The sequence below is a fragment of the Strix aluco genome, chromosome 2, assembly GCF_031877795.1.
Source record: "Strix aluco isolate bStrAlu1 chromosome 2, bStrAlu1.hap1, whole genome shotgun sequence".
Lineage (NCBI taxonomy): Eukaryota > Metazoa > Chordata > Aves > Strigiformes > Strigidae > Strix > Strix aluco.
Window position 1 is genome coordinate 6603077 of NC_133932.1, and position 26430 is coordinate 6629506.

A 26430-nucleotide genomic window follows, 5' to 3' on the forward strand; every position below is an offset into this window, starting at 1 on the left:
TGTACCATCATTTTCATATTCAGTACTGTTGTAACATTCTTCCTACCAGGGATCTCATCGTTTTGTATCTGTTTTACAAAGGATCCTTCTCCCTCCTCTTTTAGCTTTCCATCGTCAGGCGGAAAAACTTTTCACCTCCAGTTCCAGAAGTACACTGTGGCTGAGCTCTTACATGTATCATGTCTCTCAAAACTCAGTGAGCATCAGCGTAACAGCAAATAAGAGGGACGCTGGTATCTCTAAGAAACAGTCTCTGCCACCAGAGGTTGGGGTTGGAGTCACCGCTTCCCCCTCCCCTCCGTACATACTTCAGGCAGATGGCATTCACTTACCATACAAACACATCTGGCCATGGCAAAGGAGAAGGTAAACAACTCTAGTTAGAGAAAAGAAACCGCAAATGCTTTTCAACTTTATTCTTACTGGGAGGGTAGTGGCATCCTGACATGTCACATCATCCAATGAAAACTGACAGGGACTTTATCAAGGCTCCTAGCTCACCTAGCATTTGTGGTACTGAGTCTTGCAGTAATCTTGGCTTGGCTGTAGTGCTTTGTTCAGTCTGCAGACACGGCATTCCCATTCCACATAGTTTTGCTGAGTCAAGACCGATGTAATCAGATGTGAAACACAGAGACCATATGATGAGCAATGTGTCAGGCTGGTACTGCACAATATTTACAGACCAGTCAGAGATGGGTATTACAAATGGAGCTGGAAAATGGTAATAGTTAAAAACATGATCAAGTGCTTTTGATGGATTTCCCAGAAAAGAGAAAGTCTGTTCAGAAATAAATGTAACCACTTCAAATAAAAAAAAAAAACAAAAAACCAAAATAAAATGCACCTAGTGATCTTTAAATCAACTTTTCCATTGGATAAATATATTTGAAATAGTTGTACGGTTCACAGTGGCATAAAGTTCTCTGATTGCTTGAGTGCTTGAAAATATCTCATCAGTAAAAAAATACCAGAGCTGGGGTAGGAAAACCCTTTCTCTGAATTCTGTACATGGACAAATGCACAGGTTTTGGCAGGCATCAGGTCATTGGATCCATGGGAAACCAGCAGCATCGCAGGAGTGGAGATCACAAGTCAGGGGATGGAGGATAAGAAGAATAGTAAGGCCCATTTTCCTGCAATGAGAACAGAATAAGCAGTCGAACAAAAGTCTTCTCCAGTACATCTTGGGGCAATGGATGATGACACAGAGGCGGAAATAAATAGATTCTCCTGGCTTTGTCTTCCATGAGTACAGCGACTGCCACAACTCACCCAGGAGAGGACTGTGCTGGTAGTCAGGCAAAAACAGGCCTTGGGTTTGCCTCTGTTTTAAGCAAAAAGTGCAGGTTGAAATTTTGCTATTAAGCCAAAGCTGTGACGCAAGGAAGCCACAAGTGCCAGCATAGCCAGTCACTCAAAACAAAGTTGCTTACGCAGACACGCAGCTCTGGCTATTACTTTGTAGTTACAGCACACCCTCTTCGGAATGATTTGGCCAATGCAAGACCTGGGATGGAGAATTGAAGAGAAGCAAGGACCAACACAAAGGCAAGTCACCCTTCTACAGCTCATTTTTCCCCACTGCTTCCCCGCCCGCCTTCCTGCACACTTGTTGATACATGGGAAGATGAAACAGACAGTATTTCTTTTTGCAGTCAGTGTAAGGTATACAGCAGGTATACAACATTAATTTTATCTTGTCCACAGGCTCTTAGTGTGTTACATTACAGTTCTTGGCTGAACAGTTTGCCTTTTATGCACACAGGAGACTGCTCTACTGGGAAAGGAGCCTGCTTCTTAGCCAATCCCTCTACTTGGACTGATGAAGAAAAAAAAAATTGAAGAAAATTGTTACTCAGAAAAACACCTACATTCTGCAGGAACCCTCCCTTTCTTCTCCCCATTCTTAAGATGTGGAAGTCACCCCCTTTAAAACACTTGCAGAACAGAACGGGGGAAGGACAAGAGCTCCACTTAGGAGCCAAGACTCGTGCTTACCACATGCAGTCACTTACCCTGGCATCATACTCGAGGACGAAAGGGGGGAGATCAATCTGTTCCGGGGGTATGGCTGTGAATAACTGCTGAAGGCTTTCCACATAGTGGATTTTGTCCTTTAGCCCTGAGACTGTAAAGGTTGTGAAAAACCACGCTGAGACCTGAAAATAAACCCCAGCAAAACCAAATTAAGATAGTGCCGTTTCAAACCCTTCGAGTTCAATGTAATATGCCACAGTTAAGCAAGCCTGAGTTAAACTTGAAACACCAAAATCACAGCAGTAACAGAACAAGGCCAGGAAGTACACACCACTGACTGCTAGCAAGCACTATCTTGAGAGCTCTAAAGCTGGTGGTTTCTGACTCCACAGTCACTCCCCGCCAACTACCAGTTTAAGGTCCCTTTCTACTGTACAAGAGTGACAGCTATTCTGCTATTTTTCTTCAAAAAAAATCAGTATAGTGGCACATTTTCACTTCCAGTTTAGCCAGCTCAGAAAATGACCTATTTGACTCTGTATCTGACAGAAGCATTTTCAACTCTTTGCCTCCAAATTTTCAGAGAAAAGGCAATTTGAAGGAGAGAAAGAGAGACTTTCAGCTGTTCAGAGGTCCTAATGCAATCTCTCTGCTTCGGGTTGGGTGAGTGAGTGTGTCCTCCTGTTTTACCACATTTCTTATCAAAGCCTTATCAACTTATTCTATAGAATGAGAATAAGCCTTATCAACTTATTCCACAAAATTTTACTTTAAATATTCACACCTCTGTCTCTTTTGGATGTAAACAGGATAAGGAATTTTTGTTTTGCAAAGGCCGGTAAGACACCATTGATATTTTCCAAGTTATTAAATATTCCTGTTTAGATTGACTGCACAAGCTTTTGCTTCTCAGCCCACCGTCTCCAAAATTAAGCACCATATTACTTTTTGTTTATTTCTTATCTAGTCTTTTCCAAGCAGACTGAAGTGAAAGGAAAAAACTGTTCTAGAGGTTACAAATGCTCATATTAGGGACGACTCACATGGTCCTGGGCAACCAGCTCTTGCTGACGCTGCTTAAACAGGGGGGCCTGGACCAGATGACATCTAAAGGTCCCCTCCAACCTTGACTATTCTATGATTGTTTGATATTTATACTTTAACTGCAGTAAGTTAACAGAAAAGAGGCAATACCACAAGAAAAGCCTCGAGGAAAGTGGGAGTTTCAAATGAACTAAAACATTAGGTCAATAAAAATGATCTGTCTGAATACAACATTTAAAGTTGTCGTCAATGCTTAAAAAACTGTCCTGGAATAACTATGCTGCCTCCTCAAAACAGCTATTTTTGTGAGAAAAGAACAATGAAAAAGAGAAAAGGATGTAAAGAACAGGACAGAACATTTAAGATCAGTTCATTATTTTAAGGACAGGATTAGCAGAAAGCATGGAGACAGATTACTGGCATCCATTATTTACTATATTCTTCTAACAAGACCTCTTATGAGTGACACTGGATGACAGTTTAATGAATAAAAAATACCCTCTCAATCCTGTACCAAAGGAGCATGCATTCCAAGGCATATTATGCATGACAATCATTAAACATAATTGCTATGGATGTTTAATGTATAAAAGCCTAATAGGGGATATTTTTGCAGCCATCACAAAAAATGATATCAGAAAAACGCTATTTTCAACCTCCGCCCCCCTCAGTATACAAGCCATTGCAGTTTGACACATCTTACCCAGCAACAGAGGAAAAAAAAGAGAGGAGAGCAGAAATGTTTCTAGAGAATTTTTCTATTAACTCCATTCTCAATAATCACAGGTTACAGAAACAGTAATACAAGAGCAGCTGATTCCTTAGTGGTAAGAGGACATAGAGCTTTAAATTAAATCAAATCCCCCTTAATGCACTGAAAGCAGTGTAAGTTATATTAGAGCAGTCAAAAAAAAAAAAAAAGAAAAATCAGTCATCTGCTGAAGTTTTCCTTCATTTATCTTGTCCTGCAGTTCTGAATCCAAATAAAAGGCTATCAGTCACTCTACCAAGCTAGAAAATTACAGTGTTAAAGTATCAGAAGTCTTGCCCTCAAAAAAACAGCACAACACAGATAAAGTGTGTCACCAATCTCTTCATTGTGTCATACCCCGACGAGAAACTTACTGAAGTCTGGGAAATTTTATTACAGTTGGAAAGATCTTGTGTAGAAAAAGCTGTAAGTGATTTGCAACAACCTTTATATTGGCGTCTGATCTCCAGAAACTGCATTTATGACTGTTACAGAAAAACAAGACAAAAATTGTTCATGATAAATACAACGATTATGATGATTACGGGTATCTCATTTGAGTATTCAGGTATGTTTCAGTTTTGAAACATCCTTGATTCACAGCCAAGTTACTAAATTTATCAAACCAGAATTTCTCTGGGTGAGATGGTTTCAGATCCAGCTACCGATGCTTCAACCCAGAACACAAGCTCTAAAAAGCTTCATTTTGAGAGCTCTCAGAAGAGGGGAGCTGAGAGGATTCACACAAAAATGCCCTAAAGAGCCCTTTATTTATATATCAGCAGCTATAGCAGTAACAAGCAAAAAGTATGAAGGAACTTGTGATAGTACTTCAAGGGCATCTTAATCTAAGGGCTGGTGGTGAAGCGTTTACACAGCAAGAGCTGCTGTCAGCCTAAAAACCAGCTGTTGCCTATGCTGCCATTTCATCACAAGAACATTTCAGCAGCAACAAGAGAATCAAGTCCTTCACAGATCACAAGAATGCTCACATAAAAGCATGAATAAAGGCAGGATCAGCATACAAAAATGGATTGTGTAGTGACACACCCTGCTTCAGTTACTCTGTGTTTTAGGGTAACTGCTGAACACTCTTCCCTGCGTACCAAAACCCATGCATTCTAGACAGGCAATTATCCTCAGAATGTACATAATTTAGAACAGTTTTGTATCTAGAAACCAAACAAAGAATCACACTTGGTACCATAAGGCACATTGAGAACTATACTTGTTTTCTAGGAGCACATGAGTTTCCAAGAGACACGATGAAAAGCCTCCTGACTGCTTTTAGCCCAGAAATAAGCAAAGCAACTCTAACAGATAGCAGCCATCCACTGTACCAGGATCCAATACTGCTGTAAAATGGACAATTTATATCAGAGATTGAAGAATGAGGTATAGGTACAAGGGTGATGTGTTTGGGAAGCTGCATGAACACACAAGCCTTCCTCCTGCACTTGAGACACGGGGTATTTTCCACTACTTCTAGGGAGGAAAGTCAAGTGCTCCAAATAGGAAGAGGAATGTGCCAGACATTTTTGAAGATATTCGAGGCTTCTGAGCTAGCAATCTTCCACGGCAACCAACGGCCCTGAAACAGCCAAAAGAGGAGGGGAGAGAAAAACCATTCCCTCTTAGCAACTACTTTCACCACCACGACTTTCTGCTCCATGTTCCCCATCATGTTTCATAAGCTCATAGTCTCTGCAACAGCCAGCAGCAATCCCACTTGCCTTGCAGTTAGAGAAAAGGCTTGGCAGAAAGACATGGACACACATCCTCTTTTGCCTCCAGCTGTGCTGCTAGAATAGGATACAAACCAGTTCCCTTTCCAGCAAGTTAGAGAACTCGACGTCTCTCACACTCCCTGCTTCCCATCAACTATCTGCTTGCCCCACAGATCTGTCGAGTCTCACTGCAGTTCCCAAAGGGACAGAGAACATGGCAATAGACTGGTGAACACAAGTTCTCCTCCATCAAAAAAACCCTCTCGACCAAAGTCTCTGAGAAGAGAGTAGGGGAAGAAAGCACTGCTGAGAATCTGAAACACTAGTACTTCCTAGCTTCAACTTTTCCACTCAACTTTTTGACCTTAGTAATGTTCTATGCCAGCTGTTACATCTTCAGGAGCATCAGAGCTGGAAGCTGTAATTCTAGCACTCAGACCTCAGGTCTGTACCCTGTGGGAATAATTAATATCCTGACAGAAACTGGAAGGTATGCTGTTGGGAAGCCTCAATCTCATCTACGCAAAACCAAGGAAGCTCTAAGTCTCATGGAGTCCAGCTGTGCACACGCAAAGAAAGGAGTCTTGGGAAATTCAGCAAAGAAATTCTTGCTGAACATGTGTAAACAGATGTTTCAGATGTTTTTTTCCAGGCGTATAATTTTCTCAAATTTGATCAATGTCAGCAAAAAGTAGAATAAACACAGAGGTTAATCTGATGTGAACATGGAGGATCACATTTCTGTTTTAATAGGACACACAAAAATTTTAGTAAGGGCCGCTGCTGACACTTAGTTCATCTGAAGTACTCGTACTGCTGCAATATGAGTAGTGTGTATGATGTACAGAAGGGAGCGAGCTCCATCTTCTGTTGCCCAAAAAAAATCGTTGCCAAGGATATCTTACTGCTTGACGAGTTCAGTTTTTCATCTGAAGGCTTTACAGGATTTTTCTGTGCTCTGTCAAAGGCATTCTTCCCATCTTTCTTTGCTACTCTACACTCCATAATCCTGACTAATCTTATTGCTGCTTGACACACTGCCCTCAGCCCTTAACCAGGGCAGCTCTTCAGTGATATGCAGCACACATGCAATACCTCTTGTGGGGAAAGAAAAGCTGAAACATCCAGGAAATGAACTACACAGAAAAAGAATTCCCAGAGTTTTGGGTCATGGTCCATCACACTGCCAACCACACAGCAGGAAAAAGGACAAAATGTTTCCCTTGGAAAGAAACAAGATTCAAAGCTTCCACCTCTCTCTGTTAAGAGCACAGACAAAACAGGGCACAGGCAGCTGCACCGCACTGGGGTTCAGCTTATCACTAAGGTTGGAAGACTACAGCTAGATCAAAGATGGGATGAATTTCAAGTGCTGACTGTCGATGATCCAGAAGATACTGCCTGATTTTGGAAGTCTTCTATATACCTATACATGACTCATACTACAGCCTTACATGCTGCTCTGCCAACACCCAAATACACTTTTCTTTTGTACTATTTATCTCACCTTTGAACGAAATGTTGGGTGAACAAAATACAGTGCCTTCAAGTTCCTCTTGTACCTGGTTTAGAGAAAGGAAAAAAAAAATCTTAAAAAGTGACTAAGATCACTTACACAACCCAACTGTCAAAACATAGATCATTTTGCTTAAGTGTCCATGATGTAATTTTACATTAGATCTAATATAAGCCCAGATACCAGAAAAGTATATGTAAAGGGGAAAAACAAAACAAAACAAAACCCCAGAATGATTATTTTTCAGGTAAAGACATCATAGCCTGCAGTCTTTTATGTGAACAGTGAAAGTTACGGACAAATTATGACTGCCAGTATTACCCAAGCCTCCCCCTTCATAATTAGCAACATAGTTTTAACTAAGCCAGGCTCCAGAAGCTCCACCTCTGGATACAGACAAACAATACACTAAGTATGCCTCTCTAACAGCTCCAGAAGGGAGACTGCAGAGGGCAGAACTTCCTGGTTTAATAGATGGTTTTGAGAAGAAAAGATAACACATTTTCCTTCCTCTTGCCTTTGTTATTTATTTATGTCTTTGTCCCAGAAACACTCCTCACAAATAAATGGGAAAGCAGATACAGGGAACCACAAACACTTTAGCACAGAGGAAGACCAAAAGGGATTCTTCTCCTATTGACACTCACTTGGCATCAACAACATCATAGAGTTTCTTCAAGAAATTAGAGTCTAGTTGATTGTAATCATTTGTGAGCGTATGGAAGTACACCAGCACATATTCTTTCACTGCAATATGATCCATGACATGGATGAAATACAGAAGAGCCTGAGACGGAAAGAAATGAAGTTTATATTTGCAAAGAACTCTTTCACAGTTGCATTACATCTTAACAGACTTCCTTTAATTCCTTCACAAATCAGGAATCATGAGGCTGGGCGGCATTATGTTTCAGCTACAAAAGCAAAGTGCACATTCCACGTCTTCAACTTGATTGCAATAATTTATGTGTCTTTTTTGTCTAGCTGACCTCACAGACAAGAGATTAATTCTTGCTGTTTCCATGAAAAAATAAATAATTTGACTCTTTACACTTCACTCTTCATGTCTTGGCAGTTGTAGAAGCAGGGCAAAACTCTCTCTTCTTGGGAAGAAAAAGGAGTCCATGTTAGGCCTGTTTTTGTAAAAATAGTCTAGTTCCTCCTTGAAAAAAGCCACCTCAACACACATAAAGCTTTATAAGGGAAAGTTTTTATCTGCCTATAAAAATAGTTTCTATTTAATCTCTTTTAAGTCTTCTACAGATAATGGTATTAAGACTGAATTATCCTTATAATCAGACTCTTACATCCTGAACATTCATATTCAACCTACACAACTCTAGTTTTACAAAGCCTTACCTTTTCCATGTCTATCAATGTTACAGGGATATTCCTTCCAACCACCACCATCACTGTGCGGCCACAGTTATCTACACCTACAAAAGAAAAAAAAAAAAAAGTCTCTCAACTTCTCTCAGTCATGCCAGGTTTTGGAGTTGGTCTCTTTCAAACCAGGCAGAACCAGCCACAGCTCAGAATTTTTGCAGCGCACCTGGTTTCCATCTTAATGACAGAGGAAATACGCTCAGAGTTACTGTTCTCACTATACCAGTACCTATTCTGATCCCAAAAAGGGTGCATCGCATTTGAGAAACTTAAGCCTTAAGGACTGCAATTTTATGTTGCATGTGTACTCCATGTTTCCTAAATATCAAGTAATAACATGGTGTTTTATTTAAAAAAAACCCAAAACAACAAAAACACCCTTCACTTGCAATTCTACCACCAAAACAAGCTTCTTCCTAGAAATGAAACTCTGAAATCCAACGCACAGATTCCCAGAGCACGCCTTAGGGACCTCAGCTCACAGCACCTGGTCTAAGGCAAACAACAGAATTCCAAATTCTAGCTACTGAGAAGAAGGTATCACACAGTCTTGGTATTTGCACAAAGATGAAGGTAAGTATCCGGATTTTCAGGAGGCCAAAGATATCAGCCAAGCGCTGAACAGACTTTCTCTGCAGAAACACCGCTATGCTTTCGAGAGCTCAACCACTTGCCTATCATGGTGCAAAGCAGCAATAAGCCACTGGGACTACAGCAAGTTTTTATGGCTGAGTATGATGCTACCTAGAGAGTAAAAGTGAACTGAAGAGCACAGGTTCCTCATCTGTGCTTCCCCGGCTGCAAGGATCTCACAGATATTACCTTCCACCCAACTCTCCACTGGGTTGTTCTCTCCCTAATCTTCCAGTCTACCAAACTCAAGGTTGCACGATGTGCTGCCCGTGGTGCTTGGCCATCAGTGTGAGGAGACACATACAGAGGAGGGCAACACACATCTAACCTGAGGGAAATAAAGCAATCCATTTTGTTCAGGAAAGCTGTATTAAAATTTGCTTTGGTAACTGCTTATCGTCTACACTAATCATCTGAAAGCAACATTCATTTCTTTGAAACAAAAGGGTGGAGATCGTTCTTCTTTTGCTCTGAATTATCTCATACAGAGCACCTTATGCATTGGCTTAATTTAACAGTACTGATTTACATCTAAAACTACAGATAATTCAGGATACGCATGTATCCTCAGATTATTAAAGCAGAGCAGTTTGGGATTTTACCACACAGTCTTTCAAAGTCAATCGAGAGAATTCCTGCTTTGCTGCAGAGATGTTGCCTAGTTCTTGGCCAGGCTTAATAACACGACTCACTGTCCACTCACATCCAAATCAAATATTGTACTTTTATTTTGTATTTTTACTTTAAGACAATATACATCAGTCATTGGTACTCTGAACTTACCTGTCTGGTACAAGGCTTTAAGAGAAGCAATATCAGAGAGGTCCTCAGCTCTTGCTTGACACAGCCAGCGATTATAACTAGAAAGTTAAAAACACCTGGTCAGATCTAATCCCCTTTTAGATTAGCACTAGAAGCCTGAAGAGGTATATGGGAAGGGAAGGACAAGACAAGCTCTGACTGAGCCCGCTCTCTAATGTTGTGGTTTTCTGACCTATGGAGCAAGTATCAAGCTGTTAATGAAAGAAGTGTTGGCGGAAAAAAAAAAATAAAATAGAGATTTGAGTGTCTCAGTTACATACCTAGTGATCTTCACTAGGGCAATGAACATGCACCAACTAGTAACTATAGTGGCATTGCATGGGGCTGAAAAGATCTGAGTTTTCTTCCATTCAAATACCTCAGCGTCAGTGTTTAAAAAAAATAGGAAAAAAAACCATTTAAAAAGTCTAGAAGTCAAACACAACTATGCAGCAATGTCGCCTATGGATTTCCCCCCCCACACCTTTGCATGGTGAACAACTCAGTGCCTCATCTGACAAACCAAGCCAAGCAACGTGCTGCAAGAGGACTCCAGGGACAGGGAGGGTGAGGAAAAAAGTCTCAGCATTTGTCTTTCTGCTTTGAAAGACAGAAGAAAAACGTTTTGCTGTCTGCCCAGAGCCTCACGAGTGGGCAGTACTGAAAGCAGGTGACCCCACCACAAAAAAGCAGTGACAAAACAGTGACATCTTGCGGCAGAAAGATAAGGCACTGGGTATGCTGGTGGGTTCATCACCAACTTCCCTCTTCCTCCTCCTGCCCCTTCTCCCTTCAGGCAAAGAGGTTACCACAGCGATCCAGGGGGAACCAGGCTTTATCTGTATTTCCTTGCCAGAAGATTAGGCTTTACAGATAACAGAAATAATCACAATGGTTGGTCCTCTGAACAGCTAACACAAAACATTCACACAGACAAGGAAATTCTCACTTCCTCTGATGCTGTTTTTGCAGCGCTGCCTCTGACAACTGTCCCTGAAGGATGAGGCGTCTCTGTTTATCAACGTCTCCCTCCATGCGGGCAAAAGCATGGGAACCAATGAAAGACAAATCTGCCTCCAGACCCTCTTCATCTGAAGCATCTGCAGTAGAAACAAAGGTCATGTGAAACGTTCAAGCTGTGCTCAAGACAGCAATGCTGCTGCTGAATTGCTGTACACCTCAGTGAGCCAACCCAGTCGTCAATGCTACAGACTAACACAAAAGACTACCACAGAATCATCTAGGTTGGAAAAGACCTTGAAGACCATCCAGTCCAACCATTAACCTCACACTGACTGTTCTCAACTCCACCAGATCCCTCAGCGCTGGGTCAACCCGACTCTTCAACCCCTCCAGGGATGGGGACTCCACCCCTGCCCTGGGCAGCCCATTCCAACACCCAACAACCCCTTCTGCAAAGAAATACTTCCTAAGAGCCAGTCTGACCCTGCCCTGGCGCAGCTTGAGGCCATTCCCTCTTGTCGCTTGTTCCTTGGTTCAAGAGACTCATCCCCCCTCTCTGCACCCTCCTTTCAGGGAGTTGTAGAGGGCCATGAGGTCTCCCCTCAGCCTCCTATTCTCCAGACTAAACAAGTACCATGTACCATGACATGGCTCTGATATCTCACCAGTACCACTGACAGATTATGGCATGGAATTGATAACTACAGACTCCCTTAAGATGTTGGTTTGCCTGGAAACTAAGTGGGCAAGTCCTAGTCATCACCTTGTAACAAAGGGATAGCAGTTAACTCTCTCAAAAAGCAAGGTCTGGAGAGAGGGACTTGGGCTTTACAGTCACGGGGGGGAAAATAAGGAAGCAGAGGGACAGATGCTGCTGCTTTATTCAGTTTAGAAGATGTACTGTAGGAAGGGGTCACTTTTCATATCATTGACAGTGCCTGAACAGATGCTGTAGAGCTGGTGGTAAACTGAGTTTAAATATTTTTATAGCATTGTTTACAACATGACTGTGTGATGAAATATAAGAGCACAGGCTTGCTGGCTGGTCACAATACCAGAATGCTCCACTGAACCTGATGTCACCAGGGAACATTGCTAAGGCTTCTAGCACTACCTCTCTGGGCAATGTGGATGGGAACTGAGTTTCCCAGCCTTAGTGTGACAAGCTATAGTAGCAATGGGACTGAAGTGCAGGATTCCGCTACAACCATTTGCTCCTACACACACAAACCCAGTAATTTCACAAATTATTAGTGAGGGGTTGAATGCCTCACACTGATCAGCTGCAGCTGCAAATACTGCTCTAATCAGCAGTTTTGACAGGGCATCACGTAACAAAACTGTAAGCAGGAAAATTAAGTTGTCTGCACCCTCACTGCATATTCAGCCCTATCCCAGCTGGCCCTGCAAAAGTCAAAAACCTTTGAAACCCATTCCAAGTTATCTGCTGTTGATGGTTTAAGGCTTCACCTGAAGGAGTGCAAAACTTTCACAGCACTGCTAAATAAGGCAGAACGTGCCAGCTGTGCCCACTTATATATTAGTTTTGCCATAGGTATCACCTCCTTAACTGTGATATCTAGGCAACCCCTTTACAGACAGACTTCTCTCACTGAGCTTAGACAGCCATTTCCCAAACACTGATCTCTGGGCTGATCTAGTTCTATCTTTTAGGGAGTTTCTGCTCGTTTTCACTGAGCATCTACTTGATGCACCTGTTGTATCAACAGAAACCTACCATGATACAACATTTGCTAAATATGTAAGGGACACTTCACTAATATATAAGATAGACCGTTAACAATAATGTCTTTTTAAGGTAGGGGCTGCACAACATTCTGCAAAAAACCTGCAAAGGTCCTAATCACTTAGGGAGAAAATTTGCAAAGGGAATGAACTACCCCACTTCTCCCTGCAAGAAAGTAAAAGACAGAACACCTCTACCACATCCTCTAACCACACCACTCTATGCAACCAGGCAGAAAGCAGAAGTTACTGCTGTGAAAACACCTGAAGCCAATGAGGCAGCTTGCCAACTGTCTTCATTAAGCCTGCCTTAGGTGAGGTGGGGTAGGAAAACACCTCTCTGCTTTCCCATGTGCCTTTTTTGTTTTTGCATCGACTTTCACAGAGAGATACTTATTCCCAAGTCCAGTTAAGAACTCACCATCTGGAACACCTGGCTTTTCAGTAATCCTGATCTGCCGCTCTGGTACTACAGGCTCCCCTTCCGCATTGCCAATATCTGCAGGGAGGTAAGGCAAGGATTGTATCTCTTCTTCCAACGATCTTGGAAAATACAGAGGCAGCAACTTCTGGTAAGTGGCCTACAAATAAGAAAAATGCGTGAAGGGTCTATCACGCATCCTTGCTTTTCAGTTAAGTAAGACCTGCCCTTGTAGCAGGAACCTTCTTGGTGGTTTGGAGGCAAAGTACCACTTCCCTCAATGACTTATTTTGGGCTGCTACCTGGCAATAAAGGCAGATAACCTTGATAAAAGTTAACTTTTTTTTGGCCATGCTGGCAAATGACCTTGAGAGGACTCTGCTTTAACCTGCATGAACTCAGGTAGATTGCAGATACTTTAGCTTTGTAATAAAGTTACAATAGGCATGGATGACAGATTCAGCAAAGGCTGCTTATATTAAAATGCACCTCTACACAGATCACCTTTAGTGACCTGACTGGGAAAAAAGAAAAAGCAACAACCAGCCAAGAGAAACCCTCCCCACATGGAGGAAAATAGTGAAAATCTCTACTGAACAGTTAATGCTTCATACTTCTCCAACTCATTAGCAGTTTTAGAACCCCCGAGTCAGTTATTTTCCTCATCCAGATGCCACAGAACCTAAAGACAGTGTGGGTGTTCTGCCCAGGAACTGCCATTAGCAAGACCCATATACAAGAGAATTCAATATTCAAACTGAACACAGATCATTAAATGTCAAGCTTATTTCAACAAGCCAGCAAGCAACGTTTAAGACATTTGCAGGTGATCTGTGGGCATGCTAAACCGACCCTTTGAAAGCACAAGGGAAGCAGTATTGTCTAAGGAGGAAATCTTGTATGAGGAATTTCCTTTCCGGCTGGCAGATACCATCCAGCACAACTGCATGCTCTAACCGCTAGTACTGCCTCTTGTTCATGGCTCAAACAGGGAAGCCAGGAGGGCACAGATCCTGAACATGTCCACAGCGACTGCATAAACAGCACTGGAAAAGATTCCATGCTAGTAGGAGAGAGAAGGATGCTGTGGGACCAAAAGTCTATGTGATTTGAAGGGGAAATCCAACTCTACAGTGCAGGAGTTAATACTGCTGCAGAGAAAATCAAACATGCTCATGAATTTTGGTGGAATGAATATCAAGGAGATACCTCTTCAAGCTCGGAGACTGCAAACACCACCTTCTCCAGAGTCTCTCCATGAATCTCCAGGAACCTTCTAACTGTGCCTGCAAGGAAGATTAAATGCAGTTAGCAAAACAGGAGGAGAAATTCACACGCACAACTACAAGTGAGCACAGAATAGACACACACATCTCTCTCCTCATACCAAATAGCTCCATAGGCTGTACGCAAGTGTGGGTTAAATGGTAGTTTAACACACCAAATGGGTCTTTGGCCATATTGGAAGTTTCATCTCCACTCTCTCCTGCTGTTCACTTGAGATGGATACAAAGAGAGAAAGTCTCTCTCTGATTTTAGCTTACTAGGTATTCCTCAGTCTCCAGAATGTGATTCTGTAGCCCTGCAAAAATCAAGCCACATCCTTCCTTTATAGAGTCTTGTGCAAACTGCCAAAACAGACATTCCTGGAACAAGTCATTGTGCCCTAAGTTATCAGGAAAGCAAGATGATAAGCAAGCTACAGCAGAAGCTGGTACAAGACAGAGTCAGCCACACAAAACCTCTGGGGTCAGCTATGCCAAAAAGGCATATAAAAATTATGTTTGTAAATCATGAGAGACTTTTTCCTCTATTACTTTTTTTTGGACTCCCCCAAAGCTTTAGCATGATCCAGGGACACAGTCAAGTTTCCAGGCATTTGCAGCTGATGGAAAATATTGTTTTGTAATCAAGTTCCCAGTCAGACATATGCTGGTACAAATGATGTCCTTGAGCTGCAATAATCTTGGCACGTCAGGATTTTCAAGAGCTTTCCTATCCCTATCAGGCTGCCAAGAGAGAAAGTGTCCAAACAAATAGGTTGGTCTAGCAATATTTTATCAAGTAGCATATAGGCCTACAGAGACAACAGAAGAGAGCAATAAAAGGAAAGAAGTTTACTCCACAGAGAATACATTAGCATGAGTTCAAGAAACAGCAGAGAAAAAAAAAAATCTATTTTCAAATACTTCCTGTGCAGAAATTCACACGTAATTGGGTTGATCTGCAACACTACTTTATGGGACAAATGCAGTTGTGCAACTCCACAGCAAACAGTTTTCTGAACTTATGTGAGCAGATGTTTTCAGATGTCTCACTCAACAGGCAGATAGCAGAGAAAACAATGAACTAATCTGTTTCTCCTGTGTCAGCACCTCTGCTAAACAAGAGGGTAAGAAAGATTTCTCTAGTCAGCTTGCACAGCAAGAGGAAAAACCACACCTTCCCTTTGCAACAACTTTCCTATCGTGCAGGAGCACCATGCAGGAAGGTCCAGGGACTGGGTGGTGGTGGTAGAAAGCAGACAGGGACAGGCCAATAGAAAAAGTCAAAAGAGAAAAGGGAAATGTAAGAACCAGGCAAGTATATAATATTCTTCTCTGAGCACTTTTCTATTAAGTATTTTCAGCCTAGGAAGTTTTCTGATTTGTTTTTAGTAGCCTTCATTTTTTTCTTTAATATAGTTTCATCTTGAATGCAAACAAGTTTGAAAACTTTTAGCATCTACAATGTTTTTTGGTAAGAAGTTTCACATAACAAATAGTGTTATAACATACAAACAATTTCTCCGTGTTTGTTCTGAACCCAATTCATACTGGCATTGTTTGAAGGTTCTTATTTTGGGAGACAGTGAACAGCTGATTCCTATTCACCATTTCCATGCCAGTCATGAGTTTACAGACATCTACCACACTCCCTTCAAGTTTAGCGTATTCCAGTTTGAAAAAGATTTTAGCTTACTTAGCTATTTCTTGACTTTCCCCATTCTTATTGGCTTCCTCAACTTCTAGTTCTACTATATTCTTTTTGAATGTGCAGCTTTAAAAGATGGACAAAACACAGATTTATAGGATAACATTCTTAATTTTCTTGTCTCTTACCCAGCTTGCTGTTTTGAACCCCAGTGAGCTGTTGTTTTCATGGATCTATTATAAAACTTGTGATTTTGCTCCCTAGGATTAGCCCATCATTTTGCATGTGAAGGCACAAGCATATAGGGGTGGATCGATGGGGGAAGAATATCACTTTTCTATGTGATATGCTGATGACACTAAAATGGCAGAAGAATTTGAGCAAGCTCAGAGTAGGTAGATAATTTCACAAGTATCACTCTGTTGCTTAAGGTCCATCTACAGCTATTCAACTGTAAGGACTATCTTTGCTATTCTGAACAATTTTCTACTACCAGCAAACTCTCTCACCTCACTGTTCAGCCTCTTTTCCAGGTTATTAATTTACTGAAGACTGCAAGTTCCAGCGCAGATTCCCATGGATATTTACTGATGACCTCCCAACAGAGAAAGGATCATTTGTTTTTATCCTCCATTTCCTGATCAACCATGAAAGGCCTTGCCTTTTTACAGCCTCTAACAAACTACAGCCCCCTAAAAAATTATTTCCTCATATCAACAGCAGTCTGTCAGAGGTAAGTGATCTGGTGAATACATCCAGCTTATGTCACTTTCCAACAAACTTACGCAGTGCTATGTGGGTTGCATCTTCCAAGGGGTAGCATCTTTTCAGAGAGTTAATGACACAAAATCCTACAGAGCACATTGCCTGTTCCCTGAAATTCAGAAAAAGAGGAACAAATGAATAGGTGGTCAGATGAGAACAGATGTCTGTCAGTACAGTAGATAACACCAGTACTTCTTTTCCTGCCTCTACGCGGCAGCAACCCTCTTTCAGGTTTTTTCAGAAGGATTCTTTCCTGGCAAGATGTTTGCATACCAGCTTTAAGCAGAGAAGGAGGGAACCATTAATGATTCCACAGTTTCCTCTTGTGTTTGTTCTCAGATTTCTCCTTCTACCTCAGCTATGCTGTTCCTGCAGCTTCTCATATCCCGAATGAAGAAGTTCTTCCCTCAAGCTCCCTGCAGTCCTTTCCAAAATACTTTCTTTCCTGTATAGGACTGACAGTGAGGAGAAGGAGGGGAAAATAAGGTGCTCTTTATTGCAAACATTCTCCTGTTCCTCCACCTAATCTATCACCCATTTTGTTAGAGGTCTGGACACAGACTGAGGTGGCTTACTCAATCTTAGGTATGATTACACAATCATTGACATGGAGTGATACATACTTTAAGATCAGAGAGATGCTTCCAGAGAGCCACATTTTTAGAAAAGTAAAGTGGAGGCATTCCAACAGTCATCAGAGGAGTCTGAGCAAGCTCAGAGTTGGTGGACAATTTCACAAGTACCAAAAGTTACTCTAGAGAACAGATTGACTGAAAGGCATTCATAATTCAGTAAGCAGAATTATTAGAATTTTTAAATTGTTTTTAATATGATTCAATCCAGGCCTGACTTTGCTTATTGCTTCTGAGGCAGAACAAAAGTGGCACACACTAGAAACCTTAGCTGTAATTGTGATTATGAAAAAGTTACTATTGCACTGTAACGCACAGTCCAGCCTTGGAAGAACTGATCTTTCCAACCCTAATATAGTATATTTTCTGACATTCTTACCCTAATAAAGTATATTTTCTGACATTGCTCTTGTTCAGGTATTTCTTATGACTGCTACGATTACAACAGCCATCATAAGAGAACAGCAGAATACAGAAAAGAACACAGAAAAATAGAAAGAAAAAAACCTGTTAGCTAAGAGGAAGTAGAAAATACCACAGATGAAAGAGGAAAAACTACAAACCCATCCACAGCAGCTGTGGGTTTAGAAATAACCTTGCACCCCGGCACAGAATTTGAGATGGCTGTTGTGCAAAGGCAGAGAGGCCAAATACATGAACTGATAGAGCAGCCAGGTCTGCCTGTGGGTATGTCCATGTGGCTGCAGAGACACATGAAGTTGCTGCTTGAAAGCAAGCTCATTTAAAGCTTTTCACAGCACAGAACTCAATGCAATTATTAATGCTGCTTGTCCTCAGAGTACCTGAACGCTGCACAGCTCTAGCTACGCTGTTTCAGGACTTGAACCAGCTCAGATCTCTCCGCGCATTTTATCTACACTGCAACACAGATAAGGAAAGGCATGAAGTATACCATGAAGCCACTGATGTGCTCATGTCCTTAACCAAATCCAGTATACATGAGAAGATATTCACAGCCATTTGGCCTCTGCACAGACCCGAGTATGTGCCACAGGTAGCAAACCCTCGTGTAAGCTGTCGTGTGCTTACTTTGCGAGCTGCAGGACATTGCGGTAACAGCTGTACAGAGAACTCTCGGCTGCTGTGCGATACCGGGTTTTGTATTTGGGTCCCACTGTGTGAATGATGAAACGTGCAGCCAAATTAAAACCTTTGGTGAGTTTAGCCTCGCCCGTCCTGCACCCTGAAAAAAATAAACACGAGGATAAAAGCCAATGTCATGATAAGAAAGCTAGAAGTATTCAAGCCCTTGACTTCCTCCAGTCAGACAACTCCATACATAGAAGTCAGTATTTTAGACATCAGATATTAAGGACAGCATTCTATCTCGTAACAGCTGCTTAGTATCACTTAGGTTGAGGTGTGAGCTGTGCTCATTCCTCTCAATTTTAAAACTACGCATATAAGGACAAACCAGAAATTTCTAGAAGTGCTGTCTTAATTGCAGTGCTTACTATGCTACATACAGAGCCAAAGGGAGAAATGATTTAGCAATGTGCAAAGAACCGATGCACAAATATGCTACACAGCCAACAATAAAAAGTCCTTCTGAATTTAACAACCTGGTTTGGGGAGATTGCTTTTTGGATAAAAGGACTACAAGTCTCCTTGATCAAACCCACCAGCTGTTGGCAAAGCTATTAAAAATGAATAGATCAAGCACTTGTTTCATCTATGCTCCCAGAACAAGGTAGCTTGCTTTGTTTTGCAAGTTTCTTCATGTCCAGAAGACATAATTCCCATGGAGATCATAATTTCTTGATAGACTAGATGTCTAGTCTTAAGGCAAGAAAGTTTAAGCAACACATTTCATTGTTCTATTCACAGCACCCTCCAGTTACATACTCTGGATGTACACATGTACATACATACGTACATTTACTGCATGCCAGCATACTTTACTTATTTATCTCTTTGGTTTTGACTGCTCTTTGGCTATCCCCTGCAAGTTACTCATACTTATTTCCTGTAATTTTTCCAAGGGAAATCAGTTTGTCAGTACCCTTGATGACATCCTCTCTATTCCCTTCAGTCCACACATTTTTGATAATGAAAAATCCAGGAACAGCTACCATGTTTGAAGTCTGTTTTTTCTTTGGCACCTGGAAGAAAAGTCTGCTAACTCTCCCCTTCTTCACCCAAATCTAGTCCACTCCAGTTCTGGACAGCTGAAGAAGTACTTCTAGTCTTTCCCTGCCCTCAAAGACAAGTATTTTTCACCTTCTTCCTTCTGCTTGTACAGCTGCACTTCAGCTTTCTGATCTGGCTGAAAACTAATATTTTCACTGGATTAGCTTTCAACCTGATCTTATAGGTTGCTAGTGCCCACAAAAAGAAACAAGGCCTGAACAAGGTGGTGCAACCACCCTCCTGGCAGCAGCACTGCAGTAGCCTGGCTTCAGTCAGTCACAAAGCTGCCCACTGAATAGGAGCGTTCACCTCTCCCACTCCACTCTGCTCCTCGTGGTGCTCAGGCAGGCTATCAGCATTCATGAAAGCACATTTGATGTCAAGAGTCATCCCAGGTTGAGAATCTGTCTCACTCGAAACTTTGAGCACGTCTTTTTAATGGCAGCAAGACGTTGCCTTTAAGCCAACATCTTGTAAATTTTTTTTATCCAATAAATCACATCATTAGCTTCTATAGGCCTCCACCTTGTTTCTTCTGGGCTAATGAGAAGTAACATAACAGCACACTAGAACTGAGCATGCTCCTCTGAAGTACTGCACATCCTCTAAGGCACCTCAGCTGAAGAGAGAAACTAAATAAGCACAATATGGAAAAAGTAGAAGCTAAAATCAAAACAGTATATCAGACATCAAGTTACTATTCTTCCTTTGTGGTCCATCCAAGTCATGCAACTTGAAAAGAGCAAGTAAAGACCTATAGGAAAAACTGTCTTGTGAAAAAGAACAAAGCAAGCTTGACTGTGGTATAGTTGTGAATTCAGTAGGGCAGCTAAAAAATTCAGGCAACCAGATGTAGCATCAATAATCTCTAACTACACTTACATCACACTTAGTACTTCCCAATGCCTTCTGTCTGGAGATCACTACAAGATTTATAAAACTAAAATGGAGCAGCAAATATTATTCCTGTTTTAAGATAGACTGTGAGGTGAGCTAGCTGAGTGAGCTGCACAGGTCAAGGCCTGTAGCAAAACTGGGAACAAAGTCAAGATATTTTTTTTATCAGATGAGATTTCAAACATTAGAACAGCTTCTCTCCAAGTTTAAAATGGAAAGTCTGAATCCTCCATATGAAGTATGCAGTAAATAAAAAGTCTTACTGGATTTGGAAGACTACTATGCATTGCTGTTACAGAAGGTCTTTATTAGACTGCAACAAGTATGTGTTGATAAGCCAGCATATATCAATAGCACTTCATCTGCAAGCCTGGACCCTCAGCTGTAGTATTTCTGTGTTAATCAAAACTACACTCTGTTCCCAGAAACGCACAAGTTAGCTGAGATCTTAACGAAAGTACAGGCCTTTGAAAGGTCAGCACGTCACATGCTTTAAGATCATGATTCCTCTTGGGAGTCTATGGAATATATACCAAGCAGTAGCAATAAAGCAGGAGAAAACTAACTAAAAGTCACCACTGCACCCATTTTACTGCTTTAGAGCAAAGACCATACATTTTCACTTCTTCCCAAGAACATTCTCCTATGAAGAAGGTTCAAAGTTAAATGGGAAGGAGTGCAAGAAGGAGGCAGAGGTGACAAAAAAAATCATAAACTAATTTCTTAACTAAGCTCCCTTCCACTTCTGCTACAAACACAATAAGGTGCACAAAAGCCAAAGCTGTAACCCAGCCTCTCTTCCCTTCCCCATGCAACACGCGGTGGAGTGTCACAGAAGAACCGATTTCTGAAAAGCTCTTGACACAACATTAAAAGGAAACTGTCATGTATAGCGAGTCGTGAACCTGCAGAATGCATTACAGAGAGAAGACATCAGTGTCATCACAGCGGTGAGGATGCAAAGCTACATAACTCAGCATGATAAATGGGAATTTAAGAAGCTAAGCCCAACTTTTACAAATAACTCCCTACAGAGCTGACAGATCTCAAATTTTAGGACTCCTCAAGACGTTGTCCCTCTCTTCCCACCCCACAGCCCACAAACGAGTTTATTTTAGAAGAGTTCTGGTGTACATAGCAGGGTCCTAACCATTCTGTAACATCTGCTGTGTTTTAACAGTTGTTTCTACCTGAAGGACACATTGACTTTTCCCTCCCCTATGAAATGGTTACTCTTCCTCCTGTTTTACCTCCAGGTTACTCACAAAAAGCAAGCTGAATCAGCAAAATATGGTTTTATAAAAACAAGAGGATGTGTATTCAGTTGTAGTTTAAGCTACTGAGAGTTCATATAAGAAATTTATGGCTTTTCTGTTTTGTTACTACATAAGGAGATAGAGCTGTTACCCAAGAAAGTGAGCAGTACTACTCAAGGACCGTTTGAGTCTCAAAATTCAGCTCAGTACCATAGTTACTAGAAATGTGAATTCTTAAGTGCAAACTATATTAGACCGCTGTATACCTCAGATATATGAGGAACTCTTTGTTCCTCACACACAAAATAAGGAAAGTCTTCATCTAACAAGGACTGGAAATAAAGCTGAGCATTTGTAAATTTATTTAAATGCATGTAAATTTATTTAAATGCAAACCAGCCATAAACCCTGTCAATAAAGAATCTAGGTAAAGCAAATCTCATCCATTTCCAGAATAGCCTTCCATTAGGGATGGTCTTGTAACTTCATTAGAAAGCCTTTTGTTGTGCAGAAGAGGCAAATAACTCAACAATTTAAGTAGTCACTAAGGCTTTATTTAGACATGCAGTCTTTTATCAACTCATCTATTATTGACAGTTTCCTGAAAGACTGTGTGTGTATATTAATAGCCTGAAAGAGGATACACAAAGTGGGTATTAGAACCCACTTAATTCCTGCAATGGTGGACTTCAGTTCCTGTCTTCCACAGTGTATACACACTGAACAAGGTAAGTGCAAACTCTGAAAATGTAAGAAGACTGGCCCCTTGAGTAAAAGCTCTGATGAGCTAACTACTCTAAGTGGCTTCAGATAACAATGGGAATTATTGTACCACAAAGTAAGGGCTCAGCAACTCGAATACCTGCCACAGACTTCCAATGATCTGTTACCTGAATGGCAGAAGGAGAAGAGACTAGCTTGGCATGCATTTCCTCCATTAACACCAGATATTGGGGGGGCCAAAAAAAGCGCTATGCCTTGATTTTAGTTTATGCCCAAATCCTGATGCTCTGTACTATGCAAGGACAGATTTCAATAAGATAAAAACATCTCCAGCCACCTACCTTTGAGCTTCTGGAGTTCATCCCTCAGGTCAGGCCCAGCGTGCATGAATATACTTTCAGATACTGGATTCTTATCAGTGAGAGACTCATTACTGGTATTTACTATGGCTGTGCAGTTCAATAACGCTACGTCTCCTTTCCTGAGGAAACAAGGAAACAGTCTGTTGCAGGCTAAATGTAAGATTAAGCAGGATATTCTCAAATAAGTGCTGACAAGCAAAGAAATGCCAAGTTAAAGGAAAAAGCATTAACAGTTCCCACACAGCACAGCACACACCCTGACATGCTCATCATGCAGAATCATCCTTTGCCTCTAACTGATGAGGAAAGATCACATGCAACCTGTCATTTTCTTAAAAACTTCCAGCCTCAACAGTAACTTAGTGATGTATGTAGAAAAGACAGTGTTGTAGTTGTACGTAGAGCTGTTTAACTAGCAGAACATGCGAAGCAGCATGCTAAAATGATGGAGTGGAATGTGTTCCAAAAAAACATGTATTCTCTCTTGGAGATAAGAGGATAGTCCTTGTGGTATATTACTTTCAAAACTTCAACAATTTTTTCAATGTACTTTTTTTGGTTTGCATACACACTATCCAGAGCACCTTACTGCTACTGCTCTTTCTCAGACCGCTGAGGATCTAGAGTGACACTGCAGCTAGACAAGTTTTCATTGGTTTTGTTCCAAAAATTGTGAATCCGCAATTTGATCATGTTCATTCTGCTGTTCAAGAATCAGACATGCAGAAGATAAACAAAGCAGAGATACGTAAGAGACAATGGAGTAGCAGAACTCTGACCTGCCTTTTGTCACAGCAGCAGCCATTAGAGATTTTGGAATCAAAGAGCACAGGAAGGGAAGTAAAGATTCCCACGCACGGGGAGAGATTCAAATAACAGTTGAAATTGCACACATTTATTACCCCCAAGCCCAAGTCATAAGAGATGTTTAACCTTTTACTTCTCTCTTTCTTTACTTAATCAGGTTCAGAAAATCCATGTACAGTCCCATTTCCTGCATGTATTAACCAGAAAGAGGTTCAGGCTGATCCCTGAATCTGTGTCCCTGAGAAATCCTTCTCTCTTCACATTGATTAACAAAGAGTTACTCATCTAGAGAGCAGGTTCAAGTATCTGAGTTACAGGAAAGAAAAAGTGATGGAGTAAGTTCACCTCAGCACACTGTACTTTATCAATAGATTTCGGTAGAAAATCATAGAGGCAGAACACAGAAGGGAGGGGGCATGGGAAGAGCCCAAAGCAAGCCACAGAACCACATGAAAGAAAGAAATACTGATCCAAACCAGAAAAGTGAAAGCAGAATAAAGCCAGCAAAGAAAGAAAAAAAGCTAGTAGACAGCACATATATTTTTGATCCAATTTTTAAAAGAGCCCAATCACATTTTGATATTAAGCATACAGTATGAGAGGAGGAAGCACAGCTCCAGTCTGCTGTATCAAGGAATGCCTTTGGACATACAAGTTATAACCTATAGTGGAGCAAAGTCTCAGACCTGCAGATTTACAGTGAACAAAAAGATTACTTTCTTCCCAGATCTGTAATGTTTGATTCAAAAGAAGAGGTTTTAAAGGCTTTATTCTACAGCAGTGATCATTATATGAGGCAACCAGCTTCTGCAGTAAATGGAGAAGTGATGACAAACACACCAGAACCACATGGAACTTACCATAAGATTATCTTTGCATTGATGTCTTTCCTGTATGGAAACGGTGATCTAACATCAGCTTGAGCTTTTTCAACAGCATTTTGGTGAGAGTCCAGCTGCTTGGCCTCACAGGCATCAGTCCAGCCTGGTAGGCTCTCAACATCCACAAATTGGGAAGGAGCACCCAAGGGATCCATGGAATGGAAACAACAACTCGTTTCCTCTGCTAAGGTGTTCCACTCCAATTCTCACTGGAGTCTTCCAGGTGCTTTAAAGGAAGAAGAATCAAACCAAGTCACCAGCTGTTCACTAACAGTAATTCCTGTGGAGCCAGACTTTTCACAAGACTGCAGTGCAATTACAGCTAGCAGAAAACAGAAAAACAGATTTCCAATTCAACCGCTCCCTCTTTCTGTTTTGCTATCTGTATGCAAAAAGGCAATGCAAATACTTGCAGTAAGACAAGCCTTTTCCAATAGCGCAAGATGAAAACACCTTCTCTATTAAATTGGTCCAACTAGCTTGTGATCTTGTGTTTTGAAAATGCTGAAAACAAATTCCCAAGCATAGAAAGGACCTTAGTCTTTCTGAAAATTATTATTTCTCTATCTAAACAAAAAGCAAATTTGTAGCAGGGTATAATGTATTCCTTCAGAGATTTTGGTCTAGCCCTGGGTCATACTCCAAAAAAAAGAAACCTAAACCAAAAGAAAATACATAACCTCTCAAACCACCACAACCCCAAAAAAACCAAAAACCCTAAATGCAAAAAAACCCTTACAAACAAACCAATGAAAACATCCTCCCTCCCCCCAAATCATACAGCCCTTGCAGTTCAGTGAATTCTGAAGCAGCACAAAGATGACTTCAGCACAAAATCCCTTCACCCAAACAGGTTTTACAAAAAAGCCAGAAAAGTAAAAAATTTGAATGGTAGCCCCACAAACTTACAGAATGAACTCTGCCACATGACCTTTTTTTTTTTTAAAAAAAAAAAGGCTGAGATGACACTGGGTACTAGATTAATGCTCAAATTTGCCACAACATACTTTTCAATTGCCAGCACATAACACCTAGGCTACTATGTTTTCATTGTAACTACTAGACTATACTAGCAAGTTAAGCTAGCACAAACGTACTCACATAAGTACCTTCAGTTTGCCACATACACACCTCCTATTTACCCCTTTTCACAAGTTCATAACAATTTTGAAAAGATAGCATCCACAAGCAGTGATTCTGAAACATGAATTACGAAGTATATACGTTATCTAGAAAGAGAAACAACCTAAAGAGCCAAACACAAACTGAGGGGTAACAAAGGTCGACACTAGGACAAAGATGGCTACAAGAACATCTAACTAAGAATTCTGCTACGAAGAGCTAGCAGAAAAACAACGAACAAGAAGGCAGGAGCAGTCAGAGCAGCTCCAACCAAAAGCTCATCTATAACGCTGTCCTCCCTCTGATGAGCGGCCAAAACCAGGGGCTTAAGTCCGAGAGTAAGTGGCCAGTAGAAAAAGAGGGGGGCACAGAAGCTCCTCCTGGATACCACCGCCCCCCCCCCCCCCCCCCCGGCCATTTGCTGCCCGGGGGCCTCCCGCGGCAGAGGCGGCCCCCGCGGGGATGACAGGCCCGGAACGCGGAACCAAGCGCTGCGAGCGGGAGTCGAGGCCCCCGAGGCCCCCAAGGCCCCCGGGCGGGGTGCCGCGCTCCTTTCCGGGAGAAAGGCCCTGTCTCTCCCACCTCCTACAACCCACCGCCCGCACCCGGGTAATCGGCGCCGCCGGGACCGAGGCCGGCAAGCGGTCAGCGGCCCCTTCCCCACCGCCTCCACCCAGCCCCTATCAGCGCGGAACAGCCGGCAGCAGTAACAGCGGCCTCTCCCCCCGAGCGGCCGCGCAGGGACTCACGGGCAGGCCGCGCCGCCAGCCCCGCCCGCCCAGAGGGTCTCGGTCGGCGCCGGTTTGGCGACATCACCCAGAAAAGCGGAGCGGCCGCCGCGCACTTCCGCTTCCGGGAATAGCCCCGCCCCTTCCGCCCCGGGTTGCCCGGCTCCGGCCTGCCCGGCTGTGGCCTCATGCCTCACTTCCGGTGATGGCTGTCCCCGCCCACGG

At 42.0% G+C, this 26430-nt stretch overlaps 1 protein-coding gene across 7 annotated transcripts; it reads right to left on the reverse strand.

Moving 5' to 3' along the window:
• Positions 1-380: 380 nt before the first annotated feature.
• GDAP2 (ganglioside induced differentiation associated protein 2) lies at positions 381-26327 on the reverse strand. 7 transcript variants are annotated; one of them, XM_074809380.1, is made up of 14 exons: positions 26227-26327; positions 24335-24581; positions 22647-22786; positions 18329-18482; positions 16667-16755; positions 14178-14254; positions 12969-13128; positions 10788-10938; positions 9821-9897; positions 8378-8454; positions 7666-7805; positions 7010-7064; positions 2019-2162; positions 381-1136 (listed from the first exon to the last, which is right to left on the reverse strand). In XM_074809380.1, the coding sequence occupies exons 2-14, from the start codon at positions 24508-24510 to the stop codon at positions 1089-1091; spliced, it is 1488 nt and encodes a 495-aa protein (XP_074665481.1). In that variant the 5' UTR covers positions 24511-24581; positions 26227-26327; the 3' UTR covers positions 381-1088. The 7 variants fall into 7 exon arrangements, 6 of the variants coding, with proteins under 6 accessions (XP_074665481.1, XP_074665498.1, XP_074665506.1 ...); XM_074809397.1 differs by lacking the exon at positions 26227-26327 and adding an exon at positions 26083-26188; XM_074809405.1 differs by lacking the exon at positions 26227-26327 and adding an exon at positions 25487-25838.
• Between the last annotated feature and the right edge of the window lie 103 nt (positions 26328-26430).

What these genes read in the sequence shown, in the direction of transcription:
- GDAP2 (XM_074809380.1), bottom strand. Translation starts at nt 24,510, where the DNA reads ATGGATCCCTTGGGTGCTCCTTCCCAATTTGTGGATGTTGAGAGCCTA. An exon ending in TGAACTCCAGAAGCTCAAAG is followed by an intron (nt 18,483 to 22,646) that starts GTAGGTGGCTGG and finishes TATTTTTTTCAG; the next exon opens with GGTGCAGGACGGGCGAGGCT. An exon ending in TATGATGTTGTTGATGCCAA is followed by an intron (nt 7,065 to 7,665) that starts GTGAGTGTCAAT and finishes TCTCTAAACCAG; the next exon opens with GTACAAGAGGAACTTGAAGG.